The sequence below is a fragment of the Ixodes scapularis genome, unplaced genomic scaffold (assembly GCF_016920785.2).
Source record: "Ixodes scapularis isolate PalLabHiFi unplaced genomic scaffold, ASM1692078v2 PGA_scaffold6__148_contigs__length_123643588, whole genome shotgun sequence".
NCBI lineage: Eukaryota > Metazoa > Arthropoda > Arachnida > Ixodida > Ixodidae > Ixodes > Ixodes scapularis.
The window spans coordinates 1,500,497-1,519,047 of NW_024609881.1; the positions used below are offsets into that span (position 1 = coordinate 1,500,497).

At 46.1% G+C, this 18,551-nt stretch overlaps 1 protein-coding gene across 1 annotated transcript in view; it reads left to right on the top strand.

Moving 5' to 3' along the window:
* LOC121832953 (protein-lysine N-methyltransferase EEF2KMT-like) overlaps positions 1 to 18,551 on the top strand; it is a 41,374-nt gene that overhangs the window by 12,330 nt on the left and 10,493 nt on the right. The window contains exons 2-5 of the mRNA XM_042294588.1: positions 4,236 to 4,373; positions 6,505 to 6,606; positions 9,090 to 9,170; positions 11,773 to 11,828. Coding sequence (XP_042150522.1) covers positions 4,236 to 4,373; positions 6,505 to 6,606; positions 9,090 to 9,170; positions 11,773 to 11,828 — 377 coding nt within the window. The remainder of the gene's footprint in view (positions 1 to 4,235; positions 4,374 to 6,504; positions 6,607 to 9,089; positions 9,171 to 11,772; positions 11,829 to 18,551) is intronic.

Below are 18,551 nucleotides of genomic sequence, written 5' to 3' on the forward strand. Positions count from 1 at the left end.
CAAAGCCCCCTACATCCGTATGTGCACTTAGACGACACGTGTTCTTTTCTTTTCGTCACTCACCCGTGAGCAAGGGACCGAACTGGTCCCGAAACGTCGGGTAAATGTTTATGAAATTTTTGGTTAGAGTCCCTATTTTTCGCTTCACGCTGATGACCAACCTCAAAAATGCACAGAAGCAGACGCAAGCGATTGAGCTGCGATTGGCCGTCTGTCGGCCGAGCAGATTGTTCCTACTGCACACTGCTTCTCGAGTTCTTGCGGCTTTTTTTGCACATTTGCACTCTAAGCTTGACACAACATAAGATCAGCAGTAGAAGCTCTGCCTACAGCACATGCTTGCCCTCTAGCGTCTGTAGTGCGTTGGTGCACGCACACGCTTGTCTTTTCAAATGAAAGCTCTCGCTGGAGACGGCACCTTTACTGCTGATCTCACATTGCAAAAGATGTAGTTCAATCGGATCGCTCCACTGGTCGGACAGTATAGTGTGTTCCTCTTCGTAAAATTCGCATGACATACGTTTCTCTGCATGCCATAACCGCTTGATCGTGTGGCCGTGCTCAGCAGAACAACCCGGACTGCGAGAAAAACAATTGTCTCGCTTACTCAGTGTGCTGGGTGGCTAGTATCATTCCCTCCGCTCGACTTTGTACGGTTTCGATGGGAGTCTATCGAATTTTATGCGGGGGGTAATCCCTTCTTGTTCTTGACAGTTGACAACACTAAAGTACTGTTGATGGTGACGTTTCAAATGCATTGAGGCCGCGCTTGTTGCTCCCGGTATTGACATGCTTGGACAAAGAAACAATTCCTAGCATGCGGCGAGCTCGGGTCCCCAAGGTAATGTTGTGTGGTGACGACTACGAGGGACGTATTTTGAGTCGTGACCACGCGAACATACAAATAACAGCTGCGTGCAGAGGTAAACAGTCGCCCGAACAGGTTTGTTATTGTGCGGGGCCATGGGACTTGTACTACTCTGACACTCTATTGCCCGCCACCGGAGGGCACCACAATACATTCAAAGCTCCAGTACAGGGGGCCTACGAATCGAACCTCGAAACCAGGAGGAGCACTAAACGGAGTGAAAAAAGACGAGAACTCCATTGTGTTTGCGGCGGCAGCGGCGGTAGAGATGGTCAAGGTTTGGGGAAGAACTTGGAAATGACACTCCTGTGAGATTTTGAGTGACTGCCAACGTTCGGCTGTCCTTCTGAAGCCAGTAGGATCTTCCTTTTAAGGTATCCCTGACGTACACACTAGTCGTTCTCTTTATCGTTGGATTAATAAGTCGCATTTAGCTTTTATTCTTGGATTCGACTTTCTGGAACAGTTCAGCAACAGCGCAATAACATCCTTGGGTGCCTCAATGATGTGTACGTGTGAAACGGGTCGTGCAACTATATTTTTACTTTCAGTAAATACCGCTAAGAGCTAATCCCTAACGTTGATAACTTGCAAAAACACCCATTAGTTTTCCTCTCCACGCAATGGCAGACGTGGAAAAAATAAAAAATAAAAAAGCTCCCCCCTCCTCAACTTGCTATTAGAATAAATGGCCACGTGATCTGACACTAATTACAGTACATATACCGTCGGTGTTCATCATAGTCATGTGCTAGGGTTGGTAAAGAATAAAGCATGGGTTGAGCCAGTGCCTCTTATATAAGTTACACTATGCCCGTCAGCTTCTCTCCAAGACGTGTCCAGGCCCGATGCTTCACCTCACAACACGCACGTACAGCTAGGCAGCGCCGCCTGGCGGACGTTCGTTTTGTCTATTTTTCTAGCATGTTGTATTTACCTTATTATTGAAGATATATCATATATATGTTTTTTTAACAACATGCCGAACACTGTTCTGAATGTGACCGCCCTGATTCAAACAGTTTCGCAGAGACAAAATACGAAACTACGAAACAAGCACGGCCAGGTTTCGCTTCTGCAGCGCGAACGCGGAGAACGCTTGGCCGCTTGATCGTCTGCTTTGGCGGCACTTTGGGGCTTTGGCGGTCACCTTGAATAGCGCACATAGAAATAGTTGGCGCCGGGTCGTGTGTGGGTGAAAAGGTAGGAAAATAAGAAGTAATATTCCGTTGAAAACGGCGAGCTGGTCCCGAGCCGTCAGTCAAAAACATTAGATTTCGTGCTGTCGGTGCTGCTGGGGCAACATCATTGGACCTGCTACGGAAGAGATGGTTGGCTTCACTCCATGGCACGTTTGTACGCCTAGGTGGCTCCACCGCACGGCAACCACACATACTATTTGCCCTCTCCCTTCCGCTTGCCAATGCTCGGAGCTGATAGGCATAGTGTAACTTATATAGGAGGCACTGGTTGAGCTTTAGACATTGTTAGAGTTCGGCCATTCTATCTTTGATTGAACACAAGCCATTACCCGAATGTTTAGTGATGCTGATTGTCATGAACCCGAGCACTCGATTCGGACTCATGACGAGTATGTCACGTGATTCGCGTTGAGAAGTTGCAACGTCATGTGACGTCACGGTGTCAACAATGCTAATAAATTTAGTGACATTTTCAATTTAAGCCGACTTGACACGGGAGTCGCGTGACTATGTTGCCACGTGATGTGACATTACTTGGCAGCATTTCTTGGCACCATGGCGTCACATGACCACGTGACACGATTTAGAATAGTGCCAATACAAAGTGCCATGAACACCCACTATTTCTCATACATTTCGATTCAGTAAATGACATTTCGATCACAACATAGAAATACAGCTGCCCATTTTTATTTCTCAAACATCAATTTTGTAATACAAAAAAAAAATATTGTGAACCATTTTGAATGGGTTACCATTATATTTTTTCCCGGTTTAGTTCCAAGATGGCGGCAAAGATTTCGGTTCGGTTCAGTTCTGGTTCCGCTAACAATAATGGTTTGGTTCGGTTCCGGCTCGACACTCTGTACTACACTAAGGACATGAGATATGTTCTACTAGGGCAGGGATTGTGGGTTCAATTCCTGCCCATTGAGTCTGGACGAGCTACACGGTTGTTCATCACTGCCGAGTGGTGCGCATTGCAGAGCCCGAGCTAGCAGGGGTCCCGTACTGGCTGAATTGCTCATCTACAGCGTCCCAATGCCCATTGAAGCCGACCAACTTCCCGCTGCTCTATGCACAATACACTTACTTGCACAGGGTGTCTAGCGACCGGGAGAACCAGGAAAACCAGGAATTGTAAGGGAAAATTTAGTTACTGGGAAAAAATCAGTGAATTGTCAGGGATATTGTCAAAAAGCAAGCCCAGTCAGGGAAAATGAGCCGGAAATACCATTGAGTGCCCTGAGCGCAGAGTTGAGGACTTGGAGGCAGAAAAATATGCAGTAAAGTCGGCTTAGAGCGGAGCGCGGGCCCTGCTCACCCGATGTAGAGTGTGCTGCCCGATACAAAGGGAACAGCTGACAAATCCAGTCCAAGCCTTGAATTGAATTGGAGTGAGAGCGCGACATTAGGCTAGATCCAGTTAGAGCAACTAGGTTTAGTAACAAATGGGAAAGCCGCAAACCCCAAAAGTATTCGAAAGTGTGCATCTGGCGGCCATGCTGCCATTCTGTTATTGGCGTCCGTGCTTGAGCACTTGAGCGTCATGTTTTCATGGTGTTTCCAGAAGTGGCCTCTTCACTGACGATGTCGACGGCAAGAAAACGCTCGTTTAATCCGGACTGGACGAACCTAAATATTTCGGAATATGCAAGTTAGATTAGGCCCGTGCAAAATGATCCTCACAGTGCTCAATGCTCAATGCCTTGTGTTATAATGGCCTTATATATTTCACCGCCTCCACAGTGGTCAGGAAATTTTACCTGAAATTGTCAGGGAATTTCACCTGAAATTGTCAGGGAAAACCTGGAAAAGTCGGGGATTTTCAAAATACTAATTTGCTAGACACCCTGATACTTATGTGCATTTAATTCTTCTCGCAATCCATCCTTCTCCTGTAGCATTTGAACTCGATTTCAAAGTTACTATTTAGAGGTTTTTCATTCTTCTAAGATTTTCTTCCAGATGCCTAACTGGAGCTGCCTGCTGCGGCCATTACTTGAATAAGCGTTTCTCTGCGCGTCCTTTATGGTGCTTAGTGAAGAATGGGCTGTGAAAGGCGTCTGAAATTGCACTGTATGTGTTCCGCAGCCCAGTAGATAAGGATGGTGCTTTTAAGCAGAATATTCTAAATGAAGCATCCTGTGGTTGTTTTGGCACAGGAAGGTATCCCCACGCACGCACTTACCCAAGAACTGCAGAAGAGAATAATGGCAGCCACCTTGGAACACCCGACTGCGAAACGTTTTCCGGCCACCAGCACCTACGTGAAGCACTACCTGAAGCTTCTCATCGACAAGGTACACCCCTGAACCAGTTCCCCCCACCCCCACCCGTCAAGCTTCAGCGCGTTTGGGGCAGATCAATGACACTCTGGATGGCCTCAACTTTGCAGTCTTGGTTCATCATAATGGTTCTTCTCTTTAGCCCAGAGTGAGTGGTAGAGCAGTGAAATGTAGGAAACAATTTGATGCTTGCAGGTCTTCCTTCATAGTAACGACATTTATTTACTTTTCTTTTTATATACTTTATTTATATTATTATATTATATATATATATAATATATATTTATATACTTTTCCCCTTATGTACTGGAGGTGGCGACACATATCAGAAAATCGGTTTTTGTGTGTAGGCAGCAGCTAAAAAGAGCTTTTAGAAGCAGCTCTGTACAGCGGGACGCCATGATTTTTTCGGTCATAGCTATCAGACTTTGTCTCTAAGTTCTTACCAGCTAGTAGAACAAAGACGTTGGATAGATGAAAAATTTCCACCAATTTCAAGCTTTGCTTCGAAAAGACGTTGAAGGTTATTAAAAATTTAGTTTGTGTTTTCTCCTTTCTGGAAATTCCAAGTGCCGTCAAGTTTTTCTCAGGCATACGACTATGCTTGATGGTGCATCTCTCCGATGTCTTGTTTTGTTTATCTGTAAGAAAACATTTGTTTTGCTTTCAGCAAGGGCGACTGCAGAAGACAAAGACGTTGTGCGTATGTTTTGTTTGTCCACCGCAACTGCCCACAGCCTCGCCACTACGGTCCGATTGTGGTCTATTCGATCGATTTGTTCCCCATTAATTTTTTTGTTTGGGTCACGAGTCAGACAGCATAAACTTGATGGAAAGATGGATGCGAATGGCTGAACTCTTCGAGTCGGACAGCAGCTTGCACCACCTATCCAGTGTTTCTAACAGCTAACCACTGCCTAATAAAAAACATGTCCCTGAAACAAATTTTCACAGTTTATTTTGCCACGAAAATGAAGCACACAGAGCTGAATGCTGAGTGTCCGCTTAAATGTTGTGCCTCTGGACACCAAAGTTTCACAACTACCCGCTATCTTATTCAAAGTTAAAAGTGATTTTCTGAAAGACAGAAAAACAGCTGGTCCCCTTAGCCATTGTGTATTTGTGGATTTGGTCAGCCGCCATTTTCCCATTGAAAATTTTCAAAAATTGCTTTTTGAACCAGATAAGAGCAAGCTGGGAGGCTTTGGTATTTACATGATTGTAAACCTCAAACTCAGCTGAGTTTGAGACGTTGCCTCCTCTTTTTCTGCCTTCTGTTGTGTTCTCTTTTCTACCCCAGTCTCAGGTTTACAATCATGTTCAACTTACACCAGCTCGCCTGCACTCTGACTATTTTTTGGTATCTGGTTGGAACTGGTGCATTTGGGCAGAGCATTTGGCAATGCATAGTTTCTTTGTGCAGCGAAAAGGCTCGAAGTACACCTAAGCACTTCTTATGAGTTGTTAATGCGAAAGCATGCACGCCGCTCTTTCGCTCCCTTCTTTCGTCGACGATCAAGCGCACGCGCTGACCTTGGGCATGGAGCGGTGGAGGCGTTGAAACTGACGCGCTGTGGCCAATGGGAGCCTTGTCGGAGCACGCCAGCCAATGGGACTAAAGCCGAAAATCCATCAGCTTTGCTCCGCTCCTTTGGGATCAGAAAATTTTGGTGCCATTGGCTAGCTTTTCGCGTGGTTTCATAGCTGGGAGCTGGCTTCACTTGGAGAAAGGATTTAAGGTGCCGTTTGGCGCGGTTTCAAAACTGAGGACGTCGGCTTGCTCCATGAGACAGTTAATGCTTTCGCATTACAAAGCACTTTTCAGGGACACCCTAACGTGGGGGTTAAGCCTTTTAAGGCTTAACCCCAACATGAGTGACCCGCATAACAACGCCTCAATCGAGGCAAAGATGCTACAATATGTTACCATTTTGTTACCATGGTGCAATGCATACGAGCAATAGATGTTTGTAAGCACCTATTTCTAAGGGGGGTAGGTCTTCAGAAAAATTATTGTTTAAAGTATATAAACAACAAAAGCAAAAAAAAAATAATTTTTCAAGATGGGTATCAGAGGATTGAGGCTTTTGAGGTGGCGTCTCTGCTGTCCTGCTCCGGTCTTATGTGGGCCCGTTGATTTCTCCAGCTCGAGAGCCGCGAGGTCGAGGTGCTTGAAGACCTCTACGTCTGCTACACGGAGCTACTTGGCAGCGTTGACAGCGGCCCGGGATTCGTCACCTATGTGCTGGTAATCTTCTTGGTTGTCTGTTGTCTGCTTTGAAAGCAAACTGGTTTTTATTTATTCGTTTGGGTCATCCTTCCCAGGGACATGATCGCGGGATAGTGGTTGGAGTGCATGATCAATGTGTAACAAATACATTCTGTATGCACACGCAAATATATGAACAGTAATAAACGCGACTACCAGGGAAAGACCAATGGTACAATATCTCGTAACTAGGGTTTTGTGTTTTTAGAGTTTATTTTTGCATGAAATTTAAAAGGGTATTTTCTGGAGTTCATTTGTGTTGTTCAAAACTCTAGGGTTGTTTTTTTTTTTTTTTTTTTAGATTATTTTTGTTGGATTTTCAATTCTCCAAAATTGTGAGCCTAAATTTTGCTGTGCTCGCTAATTTTCTTAAAATTAGATACAAAAATAATATTCAGACAAACATACCTTAAATTCATAAGGCTCTTGCACACATCAATTGCGAGCACACAACGAAGCAAGATATTCCAAAACCATGAAATCTAACATTAATAAGCCATGTGCAGCCCTGCTGGTGAGACCTTCTGCTAGATCTTTTTTTTTTCGCATGCATGTTAGCGTTATCGTCGGCAGAAGGTAGAAGCAAATTAGTCAATGACAGGACTCAAGGAACATGTAATTGGAACTTTGACGGTTGAGTTTTATTTCCAAAAAGATGTTTCCCAGTGGTTGAGTTTTGTTTCTAAAGAAACAGTATAAAGAAAGGGGTAATGCACCGGTCTTTTCCTAATTATCTAGCAGACGCACGTATAGTGCTTGCAAGCTTTTCAGGGATAGAAGCATCAAGTGGAAATATTGAAGGCTAAATTGGTTACCTTCCTTTAGGGGTGTGTGAATATTTAGAATATTCAAGTATGAATTAAATATTTTCCTTGTTCGAAACAGATTCGATTTGAGAATTGCATATTCGGAATTTCCTGAATATTCGGCCAAATAACCATGAATATTCGGAAGTGTACGGCTAAAAAATAAATAATATGCATGTCGCGCATGCCCTGAACCTTCTGAAGCATCTCAGAATGTTTATTCACCAAAATCTAAGCACGATGCATTCATTATTTGTTTCATACCAGCTCTGTTTTACTTTGACATAGAACTCTTATCTGCCCCACAAAAGTCACGGTTTCTTTTTTTCGTTTGTCATTCTGGTCTAACGAGTGCAAGCTCGTTGAACCAGAAAACAGTCCAAGAAGAAATCGGGGGTTAAACATATTTCCTCTGTAAGTAGTTTTGTGGTAGCTAAAGAGGCATGAGATTGTGTAAGAAAAATAAAAGGCAACTACCGTGGTTTCACTATCCCGGTCTTTAATTTGCCCCTTGGGTCGGTCAGAGATGTCTCCAACGTGCTCGCCCAGCATTTTCACGCCGTATCGAGCTCCGGTAACTACAGCGCAAAATTTCGAGAGTTCAAATCTTGCTCGGAAAGCCATTCGATTTGCATGTCGGGGTCAAGCTCAACACAGAACAAAATTAGTATGAAAACGTCATTTAGCCGATTAGTAATTGCAATTCTAGAATGAGCAGTCATAGTTGGAGTGACCGTGAGGTCGGTCAGAGTGTCTCACCACAAAGGGTTAAATCATTTTAAGGGGGTACACTGGCTAGAGGTTGAACTTCTGAACTACTCAAGTGATCGGAATGAAATTTGCAGCGGTGTACTGTGCAAACTTTCAGCTCCCTAAGACAACTTCACATACTTGCATAAGGAGATGTGTCACTCTTCAATAAGAAATCTATGATATGCAAATGAAGCTATTAAGCAGCATTTTAACTGCTTGAGTATAAAGTGGGGGATGTGGGACTTCGGGCTATCTATAACTCTAATGTAAATATTTCAGAAAGAGTGACTAGTACCTCAAAATATGAGATGCATATCTGTCCTATGTCAATTTTTGAAAACATGTCTTTTTCTTAATGAGAACTTTAATGTAAAACAAAATAAAGTGGATAGCCCGATTCCCCAGTAAATTTCAGTCCAGAAACACCTTGATTATGATATCAGAATAATTTTACCTTCGGACAAAAGATTCCTTCGTATGAAATTTGCAGAAAAAAGTGAAACTGAGAAAAATGCATTCAAACATTGAACTCCTTTACTTTGTTACTGCCTCTAAATGTGTTGAAAATATTTAATATCAACGTAACTATTTGGCGCATAGTTATGAAATTTAGTGTAAGGGTGTATAATTAGTTTCTAAAACTGAAAACCTCAAAATTGAAAAATGAGTTTTTTAAAAAAAATTTAAAACTTAGGCCCATGTCCCCCCTTAAGAATTTGGGAAAGTGCCAGTTTCGGAAATGTTCTGTGGGCACAGAATTTCGCGATTGGTAATGCTGCGGTGTCTGTTGGTCACCAAAGGTGTACTTGCGCGATGCATTTTTTGCAGTGTGGTTCCAACGGGCATTATGTGAAATCCACGCAACACGTTAAGTTGCTTAGCATATTTTGGTTTGTTTTTCAGGATGGCCATGACATGGAGGTGACAGTGAGAGAGGCGAAAGCCCTGGTCGCTGACGGCACCACCGGTCTCAGGGCGTGGCAGGTGAGTGCCTCGGGGCAAGGGTACATTCTGCACGGCTTGCCCAGATCCCTCCAGCTGTAAGAACCTCCGAGTTGTGGCTTCTCTGGTTGTTAGACCACATTGTAACTGGTCTACCATTTGGGTCAAAGAGATTCTTAGCTCTTTGAAGGGACTGCATAAATCACTTTCTAGACCTATTGAGCCCAAAATTTGTACGAAGGTGGCCAAAGAATGTGCATCAAGGCAAGAAAAATAAAACTTCACTGAACAAACTTGCTCAAATAAAAAGTTACAAATCAAAAACTTGAAATCCGTACCTACGGCGTCCATCTGCTAATGAAAGGAGCCCGATCGGCACAAGAGCCGACAGATGGTGGCACGTAAAATGGCAGGCGGCCATGACGGACACTTCCCTCCACCCCGGCATTAGCAGATGAGGTTTCCAAGCCAAGCAACGCGCTCTTTTTCTGCGCGAATTCTCAGGGCATGACTCTTTCATTTTTGCCAATCGAATGTAACAAATAAACGCAAACATAAAACATCTGTAATATCTTTTTTTTTTTTTGGCAATTATTTTCAGCTACATGTTGTCTGCTTTGCATTCGCTGGTTGTAACCGCGTCTCTTGTCTGCAATTTCCATCCGTGCTCTTTTGGAGTATAAGTTGTTGGTGCGATTAGCTCCCAATGAGCGAGTGAAGGCTGCTCTCCACTGCGCGGAGTGCCAGAGGACGAAAGAGGTTCGCCGACGTTTTGGAGCCGAGTTTGGGCGGTGACCTCCCCTACAATCTTACGCCGGGTGAGGCGCTTCAACGAGGATGGAAATCTATAAAACACACCACTGATTGGTTGCATATATCGAGTTCCTGCTCACCGGCCAATCAAAAGCCCACGTTTTGCACTATGCTAGGCTCGCTGCGCTCAACGTCGGTGAATAATACAAGCCTTAAGAGAGTGCCACGACAAAGCTCGGTAATTTGGCCCCCTTCGGACGGGGCGACTTTTCCCAGTGTCTTGGCGTCGCACTCCTGGCAATGTGGGGAGTGAGACACAAAACATGAATTGCAGACTTTTGTTGTCGCTAGGCTCGTTCGATTTACCCGCACCTTTTACACCGGCACAGAAACGTGTGAGGTGGCATACCTACGGTCGTATCTCGATACGTGTACCACACTGCCCCACACTTTACTGCACCGGCACGATAGGTGCGGGTAAATGGAACCTGCGAGGAAAATCTAAATTTTTGTGCACTACGCAGACACTGAAGGCTGGTTCACATGCTTGCAACCAAGTGCGTTGTGCTTTCTTGAAAAGAAAGAACACACTGATTGGGCGGAATATCATCATTTCACTAGGGTGCCTGGAACTCCGACTGGTGTGTTCCAAAAAAGTGCTCCCTCCACTTCCGCCCGGTGTCACGCTGTCTCCAGTCGAGATCCTGGCGGCAGCACCGGATGTGGCAGACGCCCATTCTGCTGCACTTCGCTGTGCAGTGTGCTACCTTTAGAATATTCGGCAACCACGCTCGCGTCGGCTCGTGATTTTCGCCAACATTTCGCTGGCTTGTACGGTGTCGCTTGTTGCCGCTTCGCTTTGGCCGTATGGGCAGACGCCAAACGTGCCTGTGGGAGACGCACTTCGGGCCCCGTACCATGGGCTTTAAAACTTACGACAAAGTTACGCGGAGTGCAGGTTCGTCCACTTCTTTTGCGGGAGTTGCGGCAGCGTGGGAACGCCGAGCTCCGATTGGCTCCGATCGAAGGGTGGTGGGTCGACCTCGAGGGCAGCTTGCTTCGAGGTCTACCCACTATCTTTCAGTCGGAGCCAATAGGAACTCGCCATCCCGACGTCGCCGTAACCCCCGCAAAAAAAGTGGACGAACGAGTTTTCCTATGGGAAGCAACTTTTTCCAAACATTGGGCTTTCTATAGATGCTTTACACACGTTCCAATTACAGCCGCCATGGCTGACCTTCTCTTGTCTTGCCGAGATTCCGAGCCACTGAAACGGGCATTGCCGTGCCTCTATAAAGGCTGTTGGGACAAAGAACACAATAGAAGCTAATACGGCAAAAACCTGGCCTACTATGGTAATGATGAAGTGAAGTAAAGATAATAAGAGAAAACAAAAATTGAAGGTCCGTCATGGCGGCGCCCATGCATCGCTGCTGTAAAGCGTCAATAGTGCATTGCACCTGAAGAAGAGCAGGAAACGGAGCCCTTCCCTCTGTCGACATTAGCACTGCAAACGCTGGAATGCGCTCTCTCATCCTCTCCAGCATTCGCTCTGCTAATATGGAAAGAGGAAAGGACTCTGTCTCCTGCAGTTCTTAGGTTGCGACAAACTATAGGCGGCCATGAAATATATACTGTAAACAACTTGATTTTCGGGAGGACCTCATTTGTGGTAAATTTGGGACTCGAATAATTTGACGAAAAATTAATCTTGCGAATATATTTTCCCATGGTAACAGATACTGTATCCTATCACCCCGAGACGTTTTTGTGCCCTCGAAATAGTTCTGAAACCCTACTAAATTCACGAAAATGAAGTTGTTTGCGGTAATGTTCGTGGACAGATGGATGTCTAATTTTGTTGTTGCTTCTTCGTTTTCCCGTGCCCAAGGCTTCCAAGTTTCTGGCAGAGTGGTGTCTGGAGAACCGGCAAGTCCTGAGTGGCAAGTAGGCTTCCCCGTCGCACCTAAAACGCGCGCATTTGGTACTGTACCATGCTCCGTGAAGGTATTCCACGCGGCGCTGGGGTGATGTGCACCTTCTCGAGCAATGTGCCCCGGTAATTTTCCAAAGAGAGTAAGTCAATACGCCTCGCAAGTGGGCTCATTTTCATCTTCTGCGCATGAGAAACGAAGTAGCGGTGACGTCAGAACGCCGAGCCCTGATTGGCTGATCGCGACCCTCTATTTCAGCGTCGTCTGCTCCTTTGCAACGTCGTCTGCTCGCAACATCGTCTGCGTCTGTCTTACCTTTCCTGCGACTTTCGGAAGTGCAGGTCTTTACGTGCGAGCTCGACTTAGCCTTTCAGAGAGGGCAGACGAAATAACTCGAGCGGTACGTTGTTTTTGTCTAACAACTAGCAGACGCGCATCAAGGAGGGAAGTCAAAGGACTCACTGGCGAGGTGTCCCGAGGCGCCGAGGTTTGTTTGCTAAGAACCGAGAGTGAGCGTGTTAGTGCCCCACAAGTTCCCTCCCAAATACTTTTTCCCTCCTTTCGTGTGCGGCAAGACCCCTCATCCTTTAACGGCGTCGGCGGGTTGGCACAGTTAACGTCGCCTGCTTTACGTCTGCTAGTCAAAGCGATGGCTGCTTTACCTTTCCTGCATCTGTCGGAGATTTACCGCTTTTTCACCGGCGAGAGTAACCGTTACCTCGGGAAACAAGGAGATAACAAGAGGAAGAAATTGATCTCTTGATCTAAAATTGAGGTCAGCGATCGAAGTATATTGGGGGAAGGGTTCACAAGGGTCGCGCGGGCATATTCCATTCAGCACGCCAGCCGGTAGTGGGCAGACGGTCGCCGAGTCGCAGAATGCCTGCTAGGCCTAAATGCCGAAGCTCGCTTGGTGCGTTCGGTGGAATCGTGGCCGTTGGAGCTTTTCCCGGGTGTTTGTGGAGCCAGCGTTATTGTTCGTTGTGGTCTGTTTCAAGCACTTCTTACTTTTTTCTTGCTGCTTGAAGTCGGGACGCATGAGAAGCGCACATAGAAAAATAATTGTCCGTGGGTCGTCGCGATCGCGACGCTGTCGGCCATGCTGATTTGATTGTAAGAAGTGCGTAAGACAGCTTCGGAGCTGTCGTAGGATTTCGTCGTAACCTGCGCAAAACTTACGAAAATTTCGTTTTGTGAATACGAATTAGTTTTTAAGTTTTGTCTTACGCACATTCTTGGCGTAAGATTATTGTTTCGTGAATCTGGCCTCTGCACTTCCGAAAGTCGCGGGAAAGGTAAGACAGACGCAGTCGACGTTGCGAGCAAACGACGTTGCAAAGGAGCAGACGACGCTCAGATAGGGGGTCGCGATCAGCCAATCAGGGCTCGGCGTTCTGACGTCACCGCTACCCCCTGCGCAAAAAGCAGACGAACTTGCCCTCCGCATTATCTAACTGAAACATTACAGCGCTTTGCAAGCTCTCCAGATTGAATGGAAATATTAATAACCAACCTTTCTTCCATTTCCTTTTTTTTTTCTTTTTTTTTTTTTTTTTTGGCACATTTACAATGCTTTTTTTAGACTCAAAATCAGAGGTACTTTACAAAGCCTCTCCATTGCATGACGAGCTCTCCTCCTCTCGATGCAGTTTTGAGAAATGTTAAAAGTCTGACTCGGACAAACCGGCACTCGATTTGCTGTCTTTGAATAAGAAAATTCTGAAGTTCCCAAAAACAAATTTGTATCCGCAGCTTTATTTTGAGTTCGCCCACAATGCAGCGCCCAATGTCCACAAGAATGCTGCTTTTTTTGGGAACCTCTTATCTATTGGCACATTTTCGGTATTTGCACCCGTTCACTGGAGGTTGGGACGCCCTTTAATGTAAGCCTCAATAAACGACTCGCTGAATCTCTGGGAAAACCTGAAAAAGCAGCCTCGAATTAAAAAAAACGTTCAGCCTTTCCACTCTCGTGAAGAAGGAAGACCAGCGGAGCTCTACTCGATACGCTGTCTGCTTCTTCTTCATCGTCGTCTGTTTTTCGCACTGTTTCCTACGATGAATTCCCACCAACGCACCCAACTATCCATTCTATTATAGCCGGAAAGGTTGGTGCCATCTACGAGCAACGGCGGAAACCATACAGGTTGTGTGCTTGCCGCCGTCGCTTATAGATGGCGGTAGCTGTCCAGGCAGGTTTGTGTCGACATACCGGACACGATCCTGGGGAACCTAGCCCCTAAGAGCTCCGCTGTAAAAAGCTCCCAAACGCAGTGCCCCGGTTACATCCTAATGTGGGGTTTTTGAACTTGCACGAAATACCATACTGTATATTTGGTGGCAGGTTAAGAGGGGAAGCTCTTCCCACTTTAGCAGAGCTGGAGACGAGGTTGTCTTCTCTGCAACCTTTACTCTGCTACAATGGGGTGGAAAGGGCTGAGTTCTTAACCTGTCACCAACTCTCTAGGGCTGTGTTCCAAATCTTGCCCAAAAAGATCAGAGTTACTCCGGCGGGTCGTGTCACGTGACAACACAGACTGAAAAACGCTGGGCGCGGGTAAGTTTTAGAATGCCAAGCGTTTAAAACCCTTACCCTGGAATAGAATCGAGTAAATTTTGGAACACGGCCTAGCTTGCCTGCACTCCTCACGCCGAAGCAACCTTGTTCGAGGTGTTTCACATCTTGGAATCTCAGCCTCAAAGAGTAACTTTTGATATTAGTCTGCCACATGTTAACTTGCAGTACAAACTTTGCTTTTTGATGCACTTTAACGATGTTTCCTGCGCAAATTAGCCAACGGCAGACGAAAATGACGACGTGTGTCTTTCACGGAGCAAAGGCACAGATAGTGTCACTAACTAAGCTACGCCTGGAGTCTTGACGCGACATCTTGCGTGTGCCACCATTTTGCGGCCTTGTGCGAAACGGGCGAAAATTGCGATAGCTCCAATTAAAAACTCGGACTTCCCAATCTTTATATAAGATGTTGAATGACTCGGTCAGGTGATATTGTTTTTTTCTCTCGCGACTGTTTTCACATTCCTGGAAGACAGAAAAGAGTTTCGCGCAATTTAATATTTCATATAACTGGCAGCGGCAATTTTAAACACTTTTTAGCGTAGCTAGAGTCACTCAAAGAGCTATGCCTGAGAATAACCACACTGCTGCCATTTCGGAGCTTAGAAGTATTGAATGTGAAAACAGTCCATGACGGAGCGAAACATGTTGCCCGAGCCTCCCTCGGCTGCTTATCTAAAGCCCGGGAAGTAGAGTTTTGAAGTTGTAGCTGTCGCCAATTGCACCCGTTCCACATAGAGCAGCGAGAGCATCTGTAAGACCGTTGGGGAATGGAACTGTGAGCTGGGATTTCTCTTCCGTCTCAAAGATCCAGTGGTTGAGGAACCCCTCGCGGTCCTGGCATTCGTGCAACCAAGCAGGAGCCTACGTACTTTGTAAACAGCAATGTGTATACTACAGAGTCAAAGAAAGAAAACTCAAACCAAAAGTTTAGAAACAAACCGTTCACAACGTTTCGGGGTCGACTTGACTCCTTCTTCAGGGGTGGCTAAAAATGGAATGGGACAGCCCGAGCTTCGACCAGAGGCTCCGGAAGTCTTTCTTTAGAGAGGGGGCTCGACATCGCCGAAATCCTCAAGGTTAGGTTGGTTTCAGGTTGACATTAATTGCCATCTTTGAATGAAAACATATTAATGCAGCGCGTTCGCATATTCACGCACATATCCATGGAAAACAAATTAAAACAATGGCTCAGTAAAATAACAGGAAAAGAAGCTTGCACTGACAACTCATTCAATGATTGGATAATCATTGAAATCAGCCGCACCATGTGTTCTTTATTTTTTCTTTCCTATACCAACTGTTACATATCAACCGCAGCTGTGCCTATGTTAAATTGATATGTAACAGTTGGTATAGGTATAGGTAACAGTTGGTATAGCACAAAGTATCGACAAATACTAGTAAAACTCTTTAAAAGCACTGGCACGGGTAGCATCCCACTGGAAGATGCAATATGTGTAGCTATCTCTAAAGTCACCAAAACAGTCACCCTACCCGCGAACAACCAAGTTCCTGACTTTATATATCTCGAAATCCGCGCTGCCTCTCGACGAGCTCAGCGAATTGCGAGACGCACAAATGCCCCCGCCGACTGGACAAAATCAAGGCGAATAGACGCAAAACTACGTCGTCATACCAGACGCCTAGGCAGACAACAATGGCAACTTCGAAGCGAATCGCTTAAAACTGATTCGGGGTCGAGGCTACCTTGGACCACTGTGAGATGCTTACTTGAGCCTGTATCTCAAGCATATCCTTTTGCTGAGATAGCGATAAAAGACAACCTTACTATGGCTAACCTCGCAGAAAAATTCGCTGACGAATTCTCAAGGCCTGTATCTCCACCGCAAGGCAAACCTCCAGCGCCGAAGCCTCCAGTCCCAAATTTCACCCTAGCCACTATAAACGACGACTTCACAAACCCAGAGCTAGACTATGCCCTGACTCGCTGTCGCCGCAAGGGTGCCCCAGGAGCCGACGGCATTACAAACCAAGCCCTCAAAAACATTGACGCTACGGATAGACCCCTTCTTCTAGAGTACCTCAACGTGATTTGGCGATTCGGCGAACTTCCTTCCTCCTGGCTACATTCTACTGTAGTAGCCGTCCCAAAAGCAGGCAAGTCGAAAGCCATCATAACATCTTACCGTCCAATCTCCTTAACCTCCTGTGTCTGCAAGCTTTTAGAGCGGATGATCCACCGACGGCTCAGCTGGCAACTTGAAGACGCACAAGCGCTACCACCACAGCTATCAGGGTTTCGCGCGGGCTGCTCAACAGCGGACTCGATTGGAAATCTGACATCATCACTAGAGCAAGCCAAGGCACAAAAACACGTTCTTCATGCTGTCTTTCTAGACATTCACCGAGCATTTGATGCACTTCCACACAACGTGATTATGGAGCGCCTTCGTCATATCGGTGTCAGAGGGAGAACGTACAAGTTTATTGCGTCGTTTTTACAACGAAGAACCTTCCATGTAAAAATAGCTGGGCATACAAGTTCGCCCCGCGACTCTTCCCAGGGAGTACCACAGGGAAGCGTCTTAAGTCCCTTGCTATTTAACATCGTGATGGCCGGCCTACCTTCTGCGCTTCCTAAAGGTGACACAATCGCAGTCAACTGCGCTATCTATGCAGACGATGTTGCGCTCTGGTGTACGGGGCCAACGCGCATCTCGACTACAATACAAGCCAAACTCCAACAGTCCTTGAACACAACAGCCGCATTTCTCTACCACGCGGGTCTCACGCTGTCAGTAACAAAGACATCGGCGTTGAGCTATCGGCCAAGAGCTAGACTTAAAGGAAAATTCAGCTCGCTACGCGTAGATGGCAAACGGATTCGCAGAAGCACTGAGGTGCGATATCTTGGTGCAATCATTGACGACCGAGGAAATTGGCGCCCAGCCGTCAAACATACACTAAATGAGGCCCGCAAATTACTTGGCGCTATCCGAAGAATAGGAGGCCGCAACTGGGGTGCCAGTCAACAAGTCATGCTTACGCTGTATCGCGGCCTTATCGTCAACCGAATATTATATTCCCTCCCCCTGCTGGAGATTCTGGATTCTCAATGGAAAACTCTCGAGACATTTCACCGCAACGCACTCAGGATTTGTCTCGGACTACCACGCTCGTCACATAACGTCTCCACTATAGTCGAGGCAGGTGACTCACCACTAAAAACACAATCACAAGAGAGAACACTACTTCACGCAGCCAGACTGCTCAGAGTTCCATCATACGAGACACTCATTGACAGCATACTACTACGCCATCACTCCTACCTCGGTAGGACCATGAAACGCTTCATTGACCACGTCGGCTACCCAGAGAACATCCCTCCCCTCCCCCCTCCACACCGGCAGAACGATCACCTCCACATAACAACAGAGATCATGGACCTCCCACGACGAGGCCACGTCGCCGATATCGTGGCACGCGACATCGCAAATGACGTCATCCAGTCCTATTGCAACATGAAGCACATATATACCGATGGAAGCAGGAAAGACTTATCCACCACAGCTGCTTACATCATACCAGAATCTAATCAATCTTCTACAGCCAAATTGAGCTACTGTACCGACACGACCACAGCAGAACTTGCTGCGATATGGCTCGCGCTCTCCGAGTTAATAACACTTTCGGAAAATGAAAAAGTGGCTATTTTCACGGACTCGAAAGGAGCCTTACGACAGCTCGAAAACTTGAGAAGGGGAACTCCTTTGGCAAGATCCATTGTTCAACTCGTACACCACATGGCTAAAGAAGGATCAATCATCTACTTTCAGTGGATCCCTTCGCATGTGGGTATACATGGAAATGAAAGAGCAGATGCCCTTGCAAATGAAGCCCACAATAATGTATCCCAAGTAATAGAAATACATCCATACAACAACTATCGAATCATAATCCATAATGAAGCACAAACTAATCACCCCCACCCAGGAACGGCTTCTGGACTACCTCCTCCAACCATTCCTAAAAACAAATTCCCGAGACCGCAACAATCGCTGCTACATAGACTACGAGTCAACTGTGCAAACACCTACTCTCGTCTACATCTCATGAGACAAGCGTCTAGCCCAAACTGTCCCGCATGTGATGAAAGAGAAGATCTGGACCACATCTTTTGGACATGCCCACAAA